The sequence below is a fragment of the Papaver somniferum genome, chromosome 9, assembly GCF_003573695.1.
Source record: "Papaver somniferum cultivar HN1 chromosome 9, ASM357369v1, whole genome shotgun sequence".
NCBI classification, from domain to species: domain Eukaryota; kingdom Viridiplantae; phylum Streptophyta; class Magnoliopsida; order Ranunculales; family Papaveraceae; genus Papaver; species Papaver somniferum.
In genome coordinates, this window is record NC_039366.1 from 19,052,863 (window position 1) to 19,074,742 (window position 21,880).

Here is a 21,880-nt window from a genome sequence, read left to right on the forward strand (position 1 = left end):
ATGAAGTGGTGTTTGGGAGATGAAGTTCACAGCTTTGCGCAATCACTTATACCCCTTGCATAGGTGATGTTAGTTGCTTCTGCTAAGTGTTTATACTATCTGCCTGATTTACTTGGTGTTTTTTGTTCTTTTTGAGAAGTTTTTCTTTGTAATCAATTGACTGCAAGACTTTCCTTTCTCAAATTTTCTGATGTCCAATTCATGATCAATTTCTGCTTATACAATTTAAAAAGTTCTGTGGCTCTGTTGTCTTGTCAATTTTTTTTAGTCATATGCAGTAAGTCATAGAACCAGCAGTAACTCATAGAACGAGCTAGTCAGGTAAGTTAACCAAAGTTGCATCAGTATTGAACTGAATAGTGCAACCACATATGGTACAGATTGGAACCCTTCTGCTGTTTTTTTCTTGTAAATTCTGTAAAATGTCGGTCTGCAATACGGAGAATGATTTTATGGTTAATTAATCGTTATTAAACTTGTTCGAAACCTTAATCGAATAGCGATTTCCTAATAATCATGACGCAAGAACTTACACCGGAGCAAGGTACGTCATTGGCGAGATGAAGTCGTTAAAACAGCAAAAAAAAAAAAAAAAATCTGCTAGCTAGTATGGACGACATTTATAAAAATGATTAGTGCACGTCATTGGCGAGATGAAGCAAGAACTTGTTCCATCTTTATTAATCGTTGTCGTTGTGAATAACATATTTTTTAAGGTAATTAGGGGGTGGACCGGGTGGTGCATTAGTGATGGCAGTCGAACGTGTTCAAGTGATGAAGGCGAGTAGGCGACCTATTACAAACCGATATTGTTGTAGGTGTACTTTCTTATAGTTAAGCATATATACCAACATAATTAACACATTCGATGTTTCAAAAAAAAAGAATAGTAGATACATCACAAATAAGGTGCATTTTGGAAGAAAATATCTCATTATCACGTGCACAAAAGAATCTAAGATGCACAAATAAAAGTTGTAGAAATTAACATTTAGTTCCATTTTTAATGGGTTTTGGACGCTCTAGTCCACCCCTCTCAAGCCTGGTACTCTCTAATCCAAATTTACCAAATCCCAAACGAGTTGGTCCGTATTTGAACGATTTAGTCCAAAATTTATTTTTTTTATGACAAAACTGAGCTTCATGTAGAAACCAGGAATACAGTGACGCATCTAATTCATTTCTTCATCGTTCTGTGACAACAAAGCTCTGCAACGAAAATGATTTAGGTTTAGTTATTCTTCGCGTTTCGGCTCGATTATCCGGAGCTTTTTAACAATTTTAGTTTGTATATGAGATCTAAGTCAGATCATCGAATATCTCCACGAAATCTACCAGATCTCAGGTAATTCCAGATCCTATTTTTCCATTTTTTTCAGAAAATCTTGGGGTTTAGTTTGATTCTTTGAGCTCTTGTTCGATGATTCCGAGAACTAAAGATAATGATCTAACAAATTCCATCTTTCTTTCTCCATTCTTCTACATTTTGTAAATATTTCCAAATTGCCGATTCTCTTGTTAAATAGGTTCAATATTCTTAAATATTCCATCACTTAATTTTTTTTGTTTTGTTTGAATTTTACCAAACTGTAATGTTTTTTTGATTCAGTAAGTGGTTATTTAATATTTTGTTGTTAGAGATAGATTGATCACTGATCATTGACGTAATAATTTGCAGAGATAAAATTTTATATATAATTTCTAAGATGGAATACATTGATAATTAGGCAATTATTCTTAATTTTATGAAGTGGGAAATGAGCTTAGTTATCATCTTTACATTACATTGTTCACAAATTGGCGTCAGACCTGACACTGTTGCTTGGATGACTAATTTTGGGCTAAAAGAAAGAATTATATATGAGTGGCTAAGTGCTTAATTGGATAATTAATGGGCGTGTTGGAATTTGCATACGCTATAAATCTAGGTTAGGTAATTAAGATCACTAGAAACGGGAGTGGAAATAGCTTGAATTGTATACTAAGATTTCATACTATAGAGTACACGGGATATGGAGGGGAATTTGTCATGGACTACTAGTGGGGTTGACTAATCAGTGGACTTAATCGACCTACGGGAGTGCACATTAATTCACAGTTTTATTTATTGATATATTACAGTTAAGTGGTTAGAGAACGGATTACGATTGGTTTTGGTTTTGTTTATGAATGTGGAATGTTGAATTGATGCAGGGAAGGACAGATGACATGGGTTAGAAAAACACTACAACCTCATCTCTGCCAATTGTGTTTATATATATGTCTTTCCTTTGTGTTCAATTGATTCGAGGTTGAGGAATTCTTCTTGAACAATCTGTGTTTGTGTTTCAATAATGGTCTTTTTTAGTGTCTCTGACCATTGATTCGGTATGGGTTTTGATTTTTACTTTTATTGTTTTGGTTTGTGGATCATGTTTTTGCTTTTAGGTGTCATCGTGTTACTAGAGACTGATATATTAAAATGTAAAGCGTCTGCATATCATCTTAAATTGCTTTGCTAAAAAGATCACATATACAATAGTCTCATGCTTGTTGCAGATACGTTATCTATAAACATAGGGACCTGAGCAGGGAACGTCAGGTGACGTTGGATTTGATTGTCATGGCCTTGAAATGCCTGGATAAGGAAATGGATGTGAATCAGGTGCTCTCACTCTATCTCTATCTTCAAGAATTGAGTTTCTTTGATAATAATACAGAGAGGTAAGAACCTCTATTTATATTTACAGGGAGATACAATATCTAGGGAATCAATTATAATTAAAATGATTGACCCTTGATTGACTCTAACGTATATTAATGCTAACTATTTTAGTAAACAAAATATATAATATCAATTACAAAACTTCAATCACTCTTGACATAAGATATGCAGCTGTACATGACTTGTTACTATGTACACGCCAATACTCCCCCTCAAGTTGGAGCGGGTGCAGAAATTTGACAAACGCCCAACTTGCTTACTAACTTCGTGAACTGGTTTGCACCAAGAGGCTTCGTAAAGACATCAGCGAGTTGTGTAGCGGAAGCGATATGACGTGGACTGATAAGTTTCCTTTGGATCTTCTCACGAACAAAATGGCAGTCTATCTCAATGTGTTTGGTTCGATGCAAAGTTATCACCGTTTAATGGAGGGATACAAAGAACAACATTTGGGTTGTCCGATGGATGGACAAAAAATGGATCATGATAAGAAGCAGTATCCAAAGAAATTTAAGTTGACTTCCTAGTAGGGCTTAAAGCATTAGGACTTTGTTCTCCTTCCATAATCAAAAGACGAAAGAGGAAAAAAAATGATAAAAAAAAGTTTCCCACAGGAATTTGATCAAACAACTTAAGATCAGATGTTCCTGCTCTGGACCATCAAGAATTGAGTTTCTTTGATAATAATACAGAGAGGTAAGAACCTCTATTTATATTTACAGGGAGATACAATATCTAGGGAATCAATTATAATTAAGATGATTGACCCTTGATTGACTCTAACGTATATCAACGCTAACTATTTTAGTAAACAAAATATATGATATCAATTACACAACTTCAATCACTCTTGACAGAAGATATTCAGTTGTACATGACTTGTTACTATGTACACGCCAATATATCTCCCTCCTTCGGTGTCTCCGTAATAAAGCTTTTGCTGCACTTTTGTAGGTTATTAAATGAATAGAGGAGAATCTCATATACAAGAACCGCATGGAAGATTATTTGGCAACGAGAGAAAAGTGGTTGTCCGCAACAAGCAGTATCCCTCATCAAACTAATTTGAAAAACCGGTCAGTTCTTAAGTCGTGTAGTAGCTAACTATTATCTAGTGTTCGTAATGTTTATAAAGTAGTTATGCAAAATTAATAATGATAAGGTGTACATCCCCCTTTGTTCCACGTTTTCATTTTGGATTATGAAATAATGTTTGTCATATTGTGCTCTATTACCGACATCGTCTTTCTTATTCCTTTTTATTGTAGTCTGAGTTATCATTATTATAGGAAAATATTAACCGACAGGCTCAGGGCACTTGTTTTAGTTACCCTTCATTTAGCAAGATTTTAGCCCATGGGGAGACTATGTAAACCAACATACATTAATTTCACAATTTTAGTTATAGCATAACGATTCAATATAACTTCCACGCCCTTTTAGTTCATGTGTACATAATTGTATACATGTTAATTAATAATATGTACAAAAATGTACACGTGTTGATCGTTAATATGTACATAACTGTACACATGTTGATTATTAATATGATTCCAATTTAATTTAGCTTCCTTAGTTAGGGTATGTATTAATTAAAACAACTTCTATCAAGTATCTTTGCTTCTATTTTATTTCAATATGGAACCTTTTTATCGAACAAACTTATACTGATGATAATATCGGTTTCTTTAGGGTGGAGGAAAAAATTGGATCACGATTACCATTGCAGCTCACCATTTTCCTCTCACCAAGTCCATATAACTGTAATTATATTGGTTTCTTTTTGCCCTTAACTGTGATGTAAACTTTTATATGCACCTCTTATAATCGCTTGTGTTTTGTATGTTATGTTGGATTCTTGATCTAGGGTGTACAAACTGGTGCACATGTGGAAAAATGAGCATAAAAAACTAGGGTGTACAAACTGGTGCACATGTGAAACGGTGTCTTCAGCTTATGCTTGCATAGGTGCACATGTGAAAAAAATAACCCCATAATATTATGCTTGTGCAAATAACTAAGGTGTACATATTTGTACACATGTTGGTTACATAATTATACACTTGTTGATCGTTAATGTGCACGTAGTTGTACACTCGTTGATCGTAAATGTTCACATGATTATACACTTGTTGATTTCTAATGAGTGCATATGCTGAGTCTAGATAACTATGTCCATTCGTATGGTTTCATTAAGACTTCCACAAGCGTTTGAATATTTTTTGTATCTTATGATATCCATATAACACAAACACATAATAATTTAAGATTTGACATCTGTTGCATAGCCTCTTTTTGAAAATTCCATAAATTAATAGAGACGTATTTTAAATTGTGGATATGCAAAATCTTATATTTTCTTTCATCCCATCTTGGCTTGTCGTGATTTCATACATTTTCTTTATGTAGGTAAAATTATCAGCAGTAAGAAAAAGTTGCATTGTAGAACAATGATGCTTGGCAAGGTAACTTCTTTACATGTAGCCTCTCTAACCATTTATTATTTTCCTTGTGAAATCCATGAGGATAATCTTTTGAAAGGATAAAGACTAGTGAAATATTTATGTGCATTGTTTTTATCGTATAAGGGCTAACAAGATGTACTTATTTACACATACTGAGGCACGATGGGAAGTCAGAACTGGCGCTTTCAAGATTCAACTGCTGCATAGTGCTGGTGGCTTATGGAGCCTATCTCGTTTTCCAGCTGTTCAGTCACAAACACTTATACTAGGTTGGACTCTTTAATGCTTTCAGAAATATTTTTACAGAAAGTAAGAATGGGCTTGCCTAGATAATTTGTTAGTAGTTCTGTATTTTATGTATGTACCTGTGTTTCCAAAATGTTACTTTGCAGATATGCATGCCTTCTCCCACGGGCTTAGATATTATTCACTCTGGCCATTCTGGAATTCGGGAATAAAAAGGATTTGGTCCATGCTTTGATTGCATATGTGGTCCTAATATGTACACTTGGCGCTCTTTAATAGATGTTTGTGGTCTATACGGTAATTTCTTAAAGTCTAGGAAAATTTATGAGGTATTATTCTAGTTTTTCTTTAGGAATCGTTAAAATTTCGTACACACAATGATCATTAAGGGTGTGTTACTTTATGCACATTTTCATCCATGAATCCGTACTCACTTCTGCATGGTTTGTATTCTTTTTTATGTGTAAAGATCATCAATAAATTAGTGTGCATATACTTGTACACATATTGATTGTTAATGTGTACATAGTTGTACACATTTTGATCGTTATGTGTACATAATTGTACACATATTGATTATGTATGAAATGTATTTGATTCCATTCTTTTCAATCTTGGTGAAGGGATGTGCCGACAACTTCCTACCCAATAATTGATTTGCTAAGAATTTACACGGAAATGAACGTAGGTTTCACGACATCATTAGACTTGCATTAGTTAGTTTAGATTATCTTAACATGTTTTCGTCGGAGGAAGTCAACAATATGTCTGATTCTCAGCCGGTAATATTCATTGGAGAGTTTCATTTCTATATAAATTGCAAAATTACGTATACTGCAGGGAACAATACACATTATGACATTGCAATTTCATTCATTTTGTACTTCACTCTTCTTACAGTTGCATTTGGACATAATGAGCCCCTATATAGTCGTAAAGAATGATTCTAGAAATAAGTATACAATTGTACACATGTTGATTTTTCGTGTGTACATGGTTGTACACCTGTTTTCTTAATGTGTACATAATAGTACTCATGTTAGTTTTCAGTGCGGGTATAGTTGTACATCTCATGATGCACACTTTTGAAGCGGCATTTGTTAGTTATATAACCCAAGAATGTAATACGGAAGTTGGTTGTCATTACATTCCTGAATATGCAATTGTACAACATAGGCATGTGAATCATTCAGTTTCTTATGCGTGTTGTTGTATTGATCGGAATGCAGACATCAAGACCAGAGTACAATCAAATCCTTGTGAAGATTCCTGGGTTGTGACTTATAGGGAAATCAGGTAAAAACATCCTTATTAAACAGTTTTTCATCTATGTGCAGATATATGACATTTTTACATAGTAACATATGACAAAAATTACATGTGTACATATTAGTACACATGTAATATAAGTCTACATTTTTGTGCACATGTGACAAAATTACATGAGTACGTATTAGAGAACCTGTAATTCAAGTGTACATTTCTGTGCACTTTATTTTCTTTTTTAAGGCTGGGCATATCTCTACAATTCGGAGCTAGTTTGGCTTGGCGGTAGGCACCACTGATGAGTAATAAAATATGACTGTCATTTTATTACTTCCAAAGAGTTGTGTGTTTCAGTCTGGAACTAGTTTGGCTTGGCGGTAGGCATCGTAACATCAACTTCCCTTGCTTTTGGTCACAAATAAATGACTACAATTAATGACATGGAACAGGTGCTCTAGCAATTGCAGTTTCCAATCCTACTGAATCTTTTGAAAGTTCAACTTCAATCAGAAGGAAAATTGTCACTTGTGTACATAGTTGTACACAAGTGAAGATGGTGTTACTGAGATTTCAAGGGTGTTATAACTGTTGATTTTATGAATATGAGATGGAGAAAGTACTGTTACTTTGTGTGATTTAGAGTCTGCAGTGACTAAGATGGTAACGAAATGAAGAAGCGTTGTGTATTGTTGTTGGCTGAGCACTTACAGGGTATGGATGAGCTGCAGCTGGATATGAAGCAACTGCAGGTGATGCTATGGGAAATTTGGAAGAATGGGTTTGCTTCTACGTTCTAGTATAAGGAATGGTGCAGCTGAGTAATTGGTGCTATTGAAATGGTAGAACTCTGAAGTGGTGATCAGGTGAATAAATATCAAATGCCGATGGAATTGCAAAGATGAAATCTGAAATGTGTGATGTTGGTGGTACTGAGGAGCAGAATTTATATTGTTGTTGGATGGGTGGTGTTGTTGTAGAAAAGTGCAACTAAGATTGGAAAGCTACAGAAACGGATAAAAAATTTGAGCTGAATGGTTGAGGTGCTGTAGTTGTTTGCAGTAGAAGGGTAAAGAGTGGTTGAACGTTGGAGCTGGTGAATTTCGGTTGTAAACAGGTTGTATTTTATATATGTCTACAAGTTTGTACGCCAATGTAAACTAAATTTTTAAAAAATGAGAATTATAGAGTCATATGGATACTCTTTTTGTAGCTCTCGTAAACAGCTTTCCGAATATATAAAGTTTGCGAATTTTGGACAAACGATTCGAAAGATAAATTGATTTTATTTTATTTTTTTATTATTTAAAACTGCTGACATCATCATGAGTCACTTTGGACTAAATTGTAAACATGAAGGTTATTTGTGTATTTTCCATGAAAAATGACTAATTTGTACCTAGTTGAATGGACTAGGACTAACTAGTATATTTTGATGGGATTTGGGACTAAACCATAGTTCATGTTTTTGGTAATATTTCTTTGGAAATATTACACCTTTAGCTACAGGCATATACATGCATGTTGTTAGTAATGGTCCTCTTGCCCGATTAGTTTTAGGTGGACAGATCCGGATTTTATAATATAAATAGATTCCTTCAACTTCTTTTTGTTTATTATATTCTTATTTACTTTCTCGCTCACAAGATTACAAAACCCTAAAACGAATGTAACCAGAAACCTTAAAAAGAACAAGATTTAATCAACGTCTAATTAACGTAGCGGCTGTCGGAGATAACAGCAAAAGGGATGGTGGTGTATTGGGAGATCAAAGCAACATGTGAGAGCTACTTTTGATGACATTTCCTTTAACACATGTTTTTAACAGATTAATTCCTTTTTGGGAAACCTAGCTTTGGTTTTGCATTCTTCTTATGAGTGACACATAAATCAGGCAGAGCTGGAAGACTAAAATTTGTTTATATATTAGTAATAAAATTTAGATTTGTAAACCTTCACTAATTCTGTGCAAACGGAGCCCTTCATTGGATAGAGATCAAGAAACATAAAATTCTGGCTTTTGATTTGGCAGATGAGAAATTCATACTGATTTCACTGCCATCAGTTTACTCGCGCAAGGATATTTTTACTCTTAAGTTGTTGAGAGGGTACTTAATTATCTGTTTTTCGTGTAGATACGGAACAAGAAAGAACATTCGTTAACATATGGTCAATGAAGAAAACGAAAATGCGTAATGGTTATGACATGGGAGAAGATGAGTTCGGCAACTACTGGTTTTTGGCAGTGACGGTCATGCACTTAGAACGTGCATTCAACGTCCAATTCATTCGTTCTGCTACTCCATTTTCCTATGGCGTCCTTGGAACTGTCCTCTCCAAACGAATTCCATTAGTAGCACATAACTGTAAGAATTCTGTTTTGTCATACTCATCATCGTTGTCTGACCTTAGAAAATTCAACTTCAGACCAGTTTTTGTTTCAACCAAAGCTTTCCACTTCTTAAAAACTTCATACACCTCGAACTTATTCTTCATGAAGTAAATCCACACCTTCCTTGAGTGATCATCAATAAAGGTGACATAATAATGGAATCTGCTATGAGATGCAACATCAGTTGGTCCCCATACATCGATATGAACCAAATCAAGTTTTGCACTTCTCAAGTCTCTTCCTCCTCTGCTGAGCTAACCCGATTTTGCTTTCCAAGAACACGGTCTTCACAAAAACTCATATCAACAGACTTCACCTTTGGTAGATATCCTCCCGAACATAGAATCTTCATGTTCTTCTCACTCATGTGCCCTAATCTTCTATGCCATAAGTTAGTGTCTTCACCACTACTAGCCACTGCTAAAGTAGTTCCATATGAAATCCGGTATAGAGTATTGACTCTAACTCCTCTAGCTAATACCATAACTCCTTTCTCCACTTTCCAATTGTGTTTCGTTAACATAACTTCACAGTCCTCATCACAAACATGGCCCACAGACACCAAGTTTTTCTTCAAATTTGTAACGTGTCGCACATCCTTTAATTTCCATGTCGAACCATTGACTTTCAAGATCACATCACCCAAACCGATAATGTCGCATGCTTCACCGTCACCCAAGAATACTTGGCCATAGTATACTTCTTTATAAGAGATCATAATACTCTTATCACCTGTCGCGTGGAAAGAAGCTCCCGAGTCTATAATCCATGACTCATCTTGCTTGTCCTCAGAGAGTAGTAGAAACCCTTCCGTAATCACATTCTTGTTATCAACAAGGACGTTCACCGGTTCCGCATATGCAACTACGTTGACCTCTTCTTGATTACCTTTGTTTCCGCTATTATTAGCACCTTTGTTTTCCGAACAATCGCGCTTGTAGTGTCCTACTTTCTTGCACGCCCAACGCTCAACAACACCTCTAGTCCGGGATTGAGATATCCCCCTAGACTTTCCTCTAGACTTCCTTATGGATTTTTTGTTGTTGTTCCTATTTGAACTCATTCCTCTATATTCTTCTTGCATACTTAAGGACGAGCTTGAAGTACTAGAACCATAACCTTGTTCTATTATTCTCTCCTCTTCAGCAATTAACCTTTGTTGCACATCATCAAGATTCAACTTCTTGCTCCCTGCAGAATTGGTAATGGTTGTCCTTGCAGTCTCCCAACTCTTTGGTAATGACGACAACAACCGTAAAGCTTGAACTTCATCATCAAAAGTAATACTAACTTTTGAAAATTGAGAAATAATTGATTTAAACTTCCCAAGATGTGCTGAAATCGCTTCGCCTTCTTGCATCTTCAGATTAAATAATTATTCACCCAACATAATCTTCCCCGAGGCTGATGACTTTTGATACAACTTTTCAAGTTTATTCATAAGATCCTTCGTACTAGTTTCCAGTTGTACATTATTGTAGACTTCCTCCGTTAGACATCTACGGATCACGGCTACACACTTGCGATCAAGAGTTGTCCATTCATCATCTTTGCGTTCTCCCTTTTTCACAACTTCACCCAATGGATCAGCAAGGTCTTTCTCATATAGGTAGTCTTCCATCAGAGACTTCCAAAACGCAAAGTTCTTCCCATTAAAAACTTTAACCCTAGCTACCGTACTTTCGTTATTATCACCCATAACTCCCACTCCAATCGTATTACGATAGAACCTAAAGCTCTAACCCGAGATCTGATACCAGTTGTTAGGATTTTCTTAGGGAATCACTCACAACCGCGGAATAACGGATCTTGAGATATTATGATGAATCCTTATGATTATTCCAAAGGTTAGAAATCATCAACTGCTCAAGAACAAACTTATGAACTTATTTGTTTTGTAAACCAAAACTTAGCGAAAACAACCAAAAATCTTTAACAAAAACAAGAATATAAGAAATCTTCGAAAAATCAATTTAAAACTTTTACAAACAGGTGTAATCTCTTCCCCGAGCTGTATTCTAGCGCCCAAATGTAGTAGTGATAAACCTCACTACTACACCCCTTAAATAATCTATATAACAAACTAGGAATTCATCCTGAAGAACACATTTATGAATCTTATTAAGTTTATAAATCAATACAAGAAATAAGAAGATAAAACCCTAATTTTGGGAGTAAATAACTTTATCTCTCCTATAGTTCTATCTCAACTCTCAAAAAGATCTCCCTCTCAACACAAGGGTGGTTGGTCCTATATATAGTAGTTTACATAGTGGAGGACATCTAATAAAGCCCCTATTTTCGGATCTGACGTGCGATGTGTTCGCACCCATGTATGAGATCTTCTCGCACGTTCTATTGAACTTCGCACTGGCCTCACACTTTACTCGTGAATTCATGACGTCATTGATTCCGTCATCCAGGATATGCTACCTGCGATCTCAGCTCGCTCCATCATATTGGTACCCTTTCGCATGATACATATGGGTGCGATATTTAACCCCTACACCTTTCTCTCTCCGTAAAAAACTAAACAAAATGGATTCACCTTTTGAAACTGTCCATTCCAAAACATGCCCAATGAACCATTGATTAACGATGCACTATGAGTCAACTTTGATCCTTTGATCAAATATTCAAATATGAATCTGAAAAGGATACTAAAATTCTTTTGTTGTTTCTTAGTTTTATTTATGTCAATGTGCATCGATTACCTTTTCAATACGTTTTGATTGTTAACAATTCATCTTTGTTGTTTAAAACTGTACGTAATATATGCAAGTAGCTAAGGAGGAAGTTGTTCTTGGATTAAGTAAGTTATCATGTGTTTCTCAAAACCCTTCTTAATAAGTTATTTTATTGGATGTGTAGTGCTTATTGGTTTATATTCATGCTATTTATACTGGTGTACTCATTTCTTCACTTTAGATCGTGACCAAAAATGCGAAGAGGCCTAGAGGCATATCTTTAATCTTTTTTTTTGATAGAACGAGAGAGACTTTATTAATAGAAGAAGAATTTACAAAAAAAGCTACAAGGAGTAGTAAAAGAAAACTGAAAAAGTTAAATTACATTTGGTGAAAATTTGCATCCCAATTGTCAGCTACCGTAACATTTTGATGACCAAAAGCTCTTGCCCAGGAAGTTACCAATGATTTGGCTTCTATGATTAAATCCAAATCAGTTTTGAAAATGTGCTTCTCTTCAAAAGTGCGTGCATTTCGTTCTACCCAAATGACCCAGACTATAGCTGCTGGGATCATGTTCCAGTAAACTGAATTGTAAACCTGCTGCCAAATATGAACCAAATCATACAGAGAATAAAGAGTTACCCATCACCAACTATATGGAATTAAGTCTAACCACAACTTATGAGCCACCTTGCAATGAAGAAGAAGGTGATTTGCAGACTCTTCAAAGTTTCCACACATAACACAGTCAATGTCTAGTACCATTCCCTTATGCAAAAGCATATCTTTGGTGTTGAGTCTGCTATGCACTGCACACCAAACTAGGAAGCAAACTTTTGGTGGTATTTTGCAGTTCCATACAAACTTGAAAGGAAAATCGGTAACACCATCTGACTTAATCAACTGAGAATAAAGTGTTTTAACGGAGAACACTCCATTATTTCCCAAAGTCCATCTTCTTGTATATGGTGAGCCATTCATAGTTGGAGGTGTGGAACCAATCCTAAGAAGTAAACCGCAAACTTAATAACTTCATCTTCCAGCAATCTTCTTTTAAAATCAAAAGCCCAACTTCCATTAGAAATATGACCAGCAACTGAACTATATTTATCTTTAGCTAATCTGAACAATTCAGGAAAAGAAGTACATAAAGACTCATCTCCACTCCATTTGTCAAACCAGAAAGAAACCCTTGAACCGGAGTGAATATTAATAGCAACATTCAATTTGATCAGCTGACTGGTTTCAACAATAATTTTCCAACAAGAAATACCAGAAGAATTTGTTACTCTACCAGGTAACCAATAAGAAGACATAGAGAAATGTTTCTCAGCTATTATCCTGCACCAAAGCTGATCTTTCTCCATACCAAATCTCCAGACCCACTTTGCAAGTAATGCAATGTTCATTTTCCTCAAATTTAAAACACCTAAACCTCCTCTACTCTTATCAGCAAGCACCAAACTCCATTTTACCAAATGAGAAGTTTTAGAACTACCCCATAAGAAATTTCTCATTTTCTTTTCAAGTCGATTTATGACCGAGACTGAAGCTTTAAAAAGAGAGAAGTAGTAAAGAGGAAGAGAAGAAAAAATAGTTTTCAGTATTGTGAGTTTACCTCCCTTGGAAACTGAAATTTTGCTCAAATGAGAAAGCCTGGCATAAAATTTGTTGAGAATAGGATCCCATATAGCTTTGTAATTTACTTTAGCTCCAAGTGGCATACCCAAATATATAAAAGGAAGCTTATCAGTAATGCAACCTAACTCCATTGCCCAAGCTTGTAAGTCTTGACAATCCCCAATTGGAATAATTCTTGTCTTTGCTGTGTTTATTTTCAAAGCACTTCAAGGAAGAAAAAAAATTATTTTCATCTCTTGAATAATTTAGAAAAAAGATTGTGTCATCTGCATAATGAAGATTATTGATGACAATTCCATTTTGCACATTTGAAAAGCCATTGAACTGACTCATTCAGCAACTCTGTCTAAATACCTAGAAAATCCCTCCATTGGAATGTTGAAGAGAAGAAGAGATAGAGGATCTCCTTGTCTTACCTCTCTAGAGCTAGTGAAGTGCCCAAAAGAAGTTCTATTAATAAGAACAGAGAAAGAAGCTGGAGTAACAAAATCTCAACCATTTACATCATTGATCACCAAAACCCATCTTTTTTAACATCTTTTCCAAAAAAACCCAACTAACTCTGTCAAATGCCTTCTCTAGATCAATTTTGCATATTAATCCAGGAACACCTGAGGTTATTCTTGAATCTACCATATCATTAGCTATGAGAGTACCATCTATAATTTGTCTTCCTTGAATGTAAGCACACTGCATCGGTGAGATAAGTTTATCCATAACTAAGCTTAATCTTGTAGCAAGAACTTTTGATATAATTTTGTAAACACTAGTTAGCAAACATATAGGCCTACAATCTTTTATGGTTTCAATACTATCTCTTTTAGGAACCAATGCAATAAAAGTTGAATTATGCCTTGTGTCTATTCTTCCACTTGTACAAAACTCATGCACTACTGCCATTAAGTCATGTTTCAAGAACTTCCAACAATTGAAGAAGAACAAAATAAGGTAACCATCTGGACCAGGAGCTTTATCATTGCCCAAATCTTTGATTGCTCAATAAATTTCATCTTCAGTAAAATTACTCTCAAGAATGGTTGCCTCTTCAGAGTTGATTTGATCAAAATTAATTCCCTCTAATTCAGGTCTTATGAGCATATCTTCAGTGAATAAAGTTCTATAAAAGGCTACAATATGTTCCTGCAAAATTGTTTTGTCAGATATCATAACTCCATCGATGTACAATTGTCTAATTCTGTTGTACCTCCTTTTTGCAGCAGCAATTCTCATGAAATGAGCAGTGTTCCTATCTCCTTCTTTGATCCACTTAGATTTTGATTTAATCCTCCAAGCAGTCTCCTCCATAAGAGTCACTTTCTCAAAGTCAGCTTGTAGACTAATCTTTGCATTGACTTGATCTTGTGACAAGCAAACACTTTCAGAAACACTGTCTATCACTTGAATGTCAGACAAAATATTCTGTAGTTTGGTTGTTGTACGGCCAAAAGTATCTTTGTTCCACACCTTGAGTAAACCTTTCAGTTCTTTTAGCTTTAACCAAAAAATCTCACTGGGTGTACCTACAAAACAGAAAGAGTTCCACCAATTTTCCAATATTTCCACAAAACCATTTTCCAAAAACCAAAGAATCTCAAATCTAAACGGGCTAGGTCCCCAAGAAGGATCAGAGAGATCAAGAATTAAAGGAATATGATCAGAAGTTGGTCTAGGTTTTGCAAGTTGAGAGGCAAGAGGAAATTTGAGTTCAAAGGAAGGAGAGAGCAAAAATCTATCAAGCCTACACATGATAGGAACAGATTGATTGTTGGACCAAGTATACCTAGCACCTTTGAGAGGAAGATCAATTAGCTCATGTTTCTCAATGAAGCTAGCAAAACTCTTCATACTCTTGGTTACTTTAGAGCAGTTCTTTTTCTCACCACAACAAAGAACTGTGTTAAAATCCCCTCTAATACACCTAGGAAGATCCCATAATCTACACACATTATCTAGTTCTTCCCAAAAACAACATCTTTCTTGATGTTTATTAGGACCATACACATTAGTTAAGATCCATTGGAAACCATCTGCTATGTCTGTACAAGCAATAGAGAGAGTATAATCACCTACAAGGGAGTCATTCACAACCAAAATATCCTTATTCCACAAAATGATCATTCTTCCTGAACTACCAACAGATTGTTGGAAAGTCCACCTAAAGTTATTACTTCCACAAAGTTGTTGAATATCAAAATCTGTGCAGTGCATCATCTTAGTCTCTTGAAGAATGATGATGTGAGCCTTATAAAGTTGTATTACTTTCTTCACAACAACTCTTCTATCTCTAGAACACAATCCTCTAACATTCCAAGAAAGAATCTGCATATTCATTTGGAAACAGGTAAACCCACAGCTCTTCTTTTAGACTTGGTAGCAGAACAACCAGCAGAAGAAGGTGTTACTCCAAGTGTTTTCCATTCAGACAATAACCTCTTAGGTAAACACCATTTGAAACATTAGGAGAACTAGCGTCATCTGAAAGTTCTTCATCCATGACAGGCTCAAATCCAGGTGGATAAGTTGGTGTGGATGAAGAGCTAATGTCCTCCGTGAGCAGGCATCCTTTCTCTTCTATACTATCATCAATGTTTATAATGAAAGTATCCATAAAACCGAGAAGAGGGGGAGATCTCTCTTTTGGTTCTCTTAAAGATAACGTTGAATGAGAAGTATCACAGCAAAAAGTTTGTACAACAAAATTCTTCTGAATACAAATTGTTACTTTTGATGGCAGTATGTTTTTATTTTTGAGCACTGGACCCTCAGACGAAACCATATTCAGAAAAAAAAACTCTTGGAATGATTAGGCATGCAGTCTAGCTTAATACCCAAGCTAAGATCGTACATGAATAGTCTACTAACTTCGTCAACAACCCAAGACGGTACAACAAAAGTGGGACTTTGTAGCTGGATGAAGATAAGGGAATAGGATTTGGTAGTAGAGGTGGCAAAGAGATAGGCTTAGGTAGAAGAGAATGTATATTTATGGATGGTGCCAAGGATGTCGGAATTGGTGGGTGATAATGTTGTAAGAAAGAATGAATAAATTGCGATGATGTGATATTCTCGGAGTGAGAACTTGGTGGTGATGAATATTGAAACTCCTCTAAAACAAGTTGGAAGGCTGGTTTTGATGGAGATGATAAAACATCAATATCCATATCTGTCGCACTATCAGATTCTTTTGGAGAAACGGGGATATTTGGGATTTGGGTTGGACTAGGTTTTTGGGGGAAAAAATTGTTTGAGACGTTGCTATGGGTTGAATTAGGAATGGGTATCTCGGTGATGGGTTGAATTGGTTGGCTTGAAGGTTGTGTTTGGATTGTGTTAACTGATTGCTGATTGATGTCTTGCCTATGTGCCTTTAATTGTAAAGAATATTTCCTTTTACTAATCCTTTTTTCCCGCTTACCATGATGAGCTGACTTTCTCGAGTTCAAATTTAAATTTTGTAAAATCCCCGTAACAGAAGCCGGTGTAGGCGGAGTAAATACTTGAACAAATTTCTGGCGCTTTTTACTCCTCCAATTACGTGATGTAGGTGGACGCTTGACCTTTGCATGATGATCATGAACATTTGATGATTCCTTGATCGAACTATTCACCTGTTAACCACCGTGATGAAAGCTGTGTAAATACCCTGCTTGGTGTGTATCTTCACCGATCTAGGTATAAAATTGATGCCATGCTTGTTTCTGATCTTCATCTTCATTGCAGTTAAGTCTGCAAGATTTAGAGTTGTAGGATCCATACATAACACCTCACCACATATTTTTCCCACTGCGTGCATAAGATCTGATGACCATAGTTGATACGGAATTCCATGGATTTCAATCTTAAACTCTGTACTTGTAGCAGTAGTTTTAGTAACCCAAAAATCTGAACTCCATCTATTTACTTGTAAATAACAAGTTGTCATGAACAAAAGAAAACAGTAAATTCTGACCCCTAGAAAGATCATGAACATAGAATACAGCTTGTGAAGAATTAATAAGTAACAACGTAGTGTTGAAACCTAAAATTTGATCCAGAGATTTCAAAACCTGAGACCATGAACTGAACAAGGATGGTGCAGATAGTACAAAAGCATTCTGCCAGGAGCCAATAATGTTCGAATCCAAAGCAGAAATCTGTAAATATTCACCCTCTCTAGCATTTTTAATAGAGATCGAATGACGAGCAGAGAACTTGTCACATTGAAAAGGTGAGCTAAAATATTTTTTGGATGGATTCGGGTAATTGAAAGATTGCTTTGGGAGAGATGAAGGAATAGGAATAGCCTGTGGTTTAAAAGTGTTGTTGGGTTTGGTTTTTAGGATTTGAGCATAGGTAACTTTCTGAGTAGGAGGTTTTGGAAGATTTGGTTTAAGAATTGGTGTAGCTCGGTTAATGGTAAACGAAAATTGAATTAAACTTTCCAATGCAGTAGCCATTGGAAACCAACCTTCAAAAACTGGTCCCGATGGAACATAAAAGAAGGTTGGGCGTTTTCTTGAGTTTAGTTGAGAGAGATGAATATGCAGATAACATCCTTGTTCATTTTGATGGTTATTCACCATGAACCAAAATCCTTGTTCTTCAACTTTCCAATGTGATTTCCCAGCATCACCATTTTTGGCAACTTCAAAAAATATTTCCTGCAACTTTTTGGCAAGATTGAAAGAAAGAGATCCATGAGAAGATCAACTGGAAAAAAATTCTGAAAAAGTTATTGGTGAATAAGGTGATTTTGAAGAACAAGAAAATCTAAAAAAAATTCGATCTATTTGTATAAAACGCTTTTCTGAATTCATTGTTGGAAGGAATGGTAAAGGAAATGAAATAGGAAAAACAAGAACCCTAAGGAAATCTAAAATCTAATCTAAAGAATACTAAGATCTAAGGAAATACTAAGGTTTTTGGAAAAAGTTTTGTTGAAACGAGGAGACAGAAGCTCTCGACATTTTGGTTATAGGGATCCTTATTCTTAATAGGGAAACATACCAGAGGCATATCTTTAATCTCATTCGTGGATTCTTTGTCGAGGTACAGGGGTTGTCTCATATTTTTAGTTTAAAGTAATACCGAAAATATAGTAAATATATTTGAGTTGTTTGGCTATTTGGCAACTTCTATGGAAGAAAATTCAGTGTGTGTATCACAACTTTGATTCTTTTGTTTAATTTGGAGATCAGACAATTCTGTTGATTGGTGTGGTACGTTAGGTTTTTTTTGAGATTATAATGAATTACTGTTGAACTACTGTTTACAGATGGAAACTCCATAATCGTCCCAGTTAACTCTATCAACCATCTAGCCGCGAAGAGGTTGAGCCCGGCCGTAGGCCGGGTGATACCTAGTACTACTTCTAAGTTCTAACCCTTTTATTATTTGAAGCCCTTCTACTTCCGGCTTTTTATAAGAAAGCAAGGCCAGACGCCAGCGGCCAGCCTAATGCGAAAGACTCCATAGGAAATCTAGGAGCAAGGCTAACGTTCTAAAGAGCCTTGTCGGATTGGTGTATACCTAATAAGACAAAGTCCGGTCATTTAGAGGTAAAACTCAATGCTGGACTTATATTTTCAAAAATGGCTAATTTAACCTTACTTAACTAATAAAACTGATTAGGTTAATTAACTTAGTTGGTTAATTAGTTGATTAAAATTTTGAAATCGGATTTTAGTTAGATTGAACTCATGGATTATGTGAGAAGATTTTTGAGATTTTTATTTTTTTTTGAGATTTTTGTTTGTGACGGGAATGCAACCACACTACCCGAACAGTTATAAAAATTGGATTATAAAGTTGATGAGTGATTTCATACTGAAAATTTGAGAAGAAATGCACACTTCTGAAACTGAAAGTATGAAAAGTCGGTAGGGTCGACAATGTTGCTAGATAACGACCACAAATAGTCGGCAGGCTAATAATAAATCATAGTGTCGACTATAATATTTTTGACATATAGAGAAAGGTGTTTACAAATGCATGATTAGTCGGCAACGTATTAACTTCATAACCTGCCGACTAAATTATAGTCGTCAAAATATAAGGATGAATACCGTGACGACCCTATATATAAATGGTACTTTCAGAAATGAAAAGTCGTCACAATATTTAATCTAAAAAGATAACGATTAGTACTAATCGGCAAGGTATGATAAAAATGTGGAATCATATGAGATTTGAGATTGGGTAAGATTTTGTACCCAATCTCAAACTAAGTATGTATAACATCCGAAAATAGAGTTTAATACCTGGGGAGCGCGTAAGTATGTCTATCAACATGATATTAGCTTGAAGTGACCTAGAAAAACTACAATCAACACGTGATGTCTGTGTACCAGAGGTAGTAAGTATTAATTAGTCTTGACGATTTCAGTCCGCATTCATCTTTACAATTCGGTCTGAATAGTCCTTTTATGTTCCTAAAGTTGTCTTAAGCTACGGTATGTGATCCGACTAACTTATAGCTACGTCATCATCCGAAAACGACATGAACTAATCAAAAACTTCACCAATAGTGTTCGGACCCACTCGATAATAGCCAAGACCAAAGTCTCAAACGAAGCCATCACGGTTCGTCAAGTGAAACACCTCGGAAGACCTGGAAAACAAAACCTAACATGACATTGAAAGTAGGATTTTAACTGAAGGCACTCATAGACATATTTTTGTGTCTTAATTATCTCAAATCTATATATTGATAATGCTTGTTTTTGTACTTATTATGGTGTTTTATGTGTGTGTTGGTGTTTTTGGAGAAATAAACTCTTGCAGAAAAAGTTGCTCAAAAAGTGATATTTACACCCCAGAGAAAATTACTAAAGGTACACCGAAAAAGTGTTAAAAGCACCTGGAAGAGTCGATAAATGAACCCTGAAGAATTACTAAATATACCCAAAAATTTTATTATTTACACCCAGGACAAGTGTTAAAGGGACTCCAAATTATTATGAAGTAATTTGAAGAACCCTTTATCCGAATAATTTTGGTAATGGCTAATTTATCCCTGAGTATCTCCCAAGTTTGTTAAGATTAAACTTTAGATTTTGATTTTGTGTTAAGTGATAGAGAGTAGAACAAGAACGATTTTGGGAGAAATGAGAGATTGTAGTGAGGAATTGGATGTTGGGGAATCCTCATCCGATAAGTGCATATTTCATATATTTAATGTCAATTCGATGCTAGTAATTGCATATAATCTTGCAAATTATTGTATATTACGCTTGTTTTTTTGTATTTGTCTCTCATTAGGTGAATCATCCAAAAGAAGTGAGTTTGCACTTAATTGTGCAAGGAAGGAAGTTAGCTACAATTGGAGAAGGTTCAAGGACCACATGAAACTCATTTGAAACTAGGAGTTCTTGTTATCATAGGACGAAATAATGTGTTAGAGCATAGCTCAGTTGAACCCACCAAGCGTTGGTATGTAAAGGTTGGTTGTCATATTTCAGTAGGAAAACTCTTCTAGATTCGCTTGATTAAAAACTGGAGTCAACTTAGTTTGGGTTAGACTTGAAAGTCTAGGAATGTTGAGACTTAGAAGTATTACTCTGAAGACCTGAAGAATGTGAAGAAGTATCGACTATAATGAAGACATCATTCTTTCACTTGAGGTTAGTAATATTGAATTGATCTTGTTTCTATTCCTAATGTAACTTTCAACTCATATTTGATTGAAAACATAATACGTGAAGTTATATATTTACGAAACTCTAGCATTAGACTTGGCCATATTATTACGATCAAAGTGTCAAGGAAGTATATCGATTTACGAACTAAAACACTTATCTTTTGAACTTCGTAAGTACGATATCAACATAATCTATGCAACTTGTTACTTGATTTTGTGTATGGGATATATGTGTGATTTCATCCTAGGAAACAATTTTTTTATAACATTTGTTTAAAGAAAGTACATATACGAACTTGTTTCGTAATCGAAAGAAAACCAATAGGTATGTTGGTCCGGTTTCTCATGAATATATTTTATGACCGAATCATACCTATGGTAGGATATGTGGTAGAACCGATTTTTAAACTTATGTTGAGAGTCAAGGTAGAACTGATCCTTATCTATATTGGGAAGCTGGTATAACCGATTCTTAAACTTAGATTGAGAGTCTAGGTAGAACCGGTCCTTACCTATATTAAGCTGGTAATACCAATTCTTAAGTTATGTTAGGAACCATGGAATAACCGATCCTTAAACATTTTGGGAAGTTGGTATCACCAAAACTTATTTTGGGACCGATCCATGGTGGAACCGATTCCTACCCATTTCAGAAATTGGTATGACTGATTTCTTAACTTATGTTAGGATACAAGGTGGAACCGATCCCTGCCTATGTTGGAGACTTGGTTGAACCAAAACTTAACCTATGTTAGGTTTCATGGTAGAACCGGTCCCAAAGGCAAAACCAAATCTCATTCACATACTACTTCTTAGTTTTGTGTGAGTTTGGAATTAGGGTTTGCTGAGATAGGAAAGATA

General features: G+C 35.4%; 2 protein-coding genes across 2 annotated transcripts; both read right to left on the reverse strand.

Annotated features, from left to right (window-relative positions):
• Positions 1 to 12,138: 12,138 nt before the first annotated feature.
• LOC113311517 lies at positions 12,139 to 14,301 on the reverse strand. The gene is made up of 4 exons (XM_026560348.1): positions 13,963 to 14,301; positions 13,818 to 13,876; positions 12,777 to 13,605; positions 12,139 to 12,357 (listed from the first exon to the last, which is right to left on the reverse strand). The coding sequence occupies exons 1-4, from the start codon at positions 14,299 to 14,301 to the stop codon at positions 12,139 to 12,141; spliced, it is 1,446 nt and encodes a 481-aa protein (XP_026416133.1).
• A 96-nt stretch (positions 14,302 to 14,397) lies between these two features.
• On the reverse strand, positions 14,398 to 15,726 carry LOC113311518. Its single transcript, XM_026560349.1, has one exon. The coding sequence runs from the start codon at positions 15,724 to 15,726 to the stop codon at positions 14,398 to 14,400; it is 1,329 nt and encodes a 442-aa protein (XP_026416134.1).
• Positions 15,727 to 21,880: the final 6,154 nt, after the last annotated feature.

What these genes read in the sequence shown, in the direction of transcription:
- LOC113311517 (XM_026560348.1), bottom strand. Translation starts at nt 14,301, where the DNA reads ATGGCAGTAGTGCATGAGTTTTGTACAAGTGGAAGAATAGACACAAGG. An exon ending in ACTTCACTAGCTCTAGAGAG is followed by an intron (nt 13,606 to 13,817) that starts GTAAGACAAGGA and finishes TCTTCCTTGAAG; the next exon opens with TGCTTTGAAAATAAACACAG. An exon ending in ATGAAGTTATTAAGTTTGCG is followed by an intron (nt 12,358 to 12,776) that starts GTTTACTTCTTA and finishes ATTTGGCAGCAG; the next exon opens with GTTTACAATTCAGTTTACTG.
- LOC113311518 (XM_026560349.1), bottom strand. Translation starts at nt 15,726, where the DNA reads ATGCAGATTCTTTCTTGGAATGTTAGAGGATTGTGTTCTAGAGATAGA.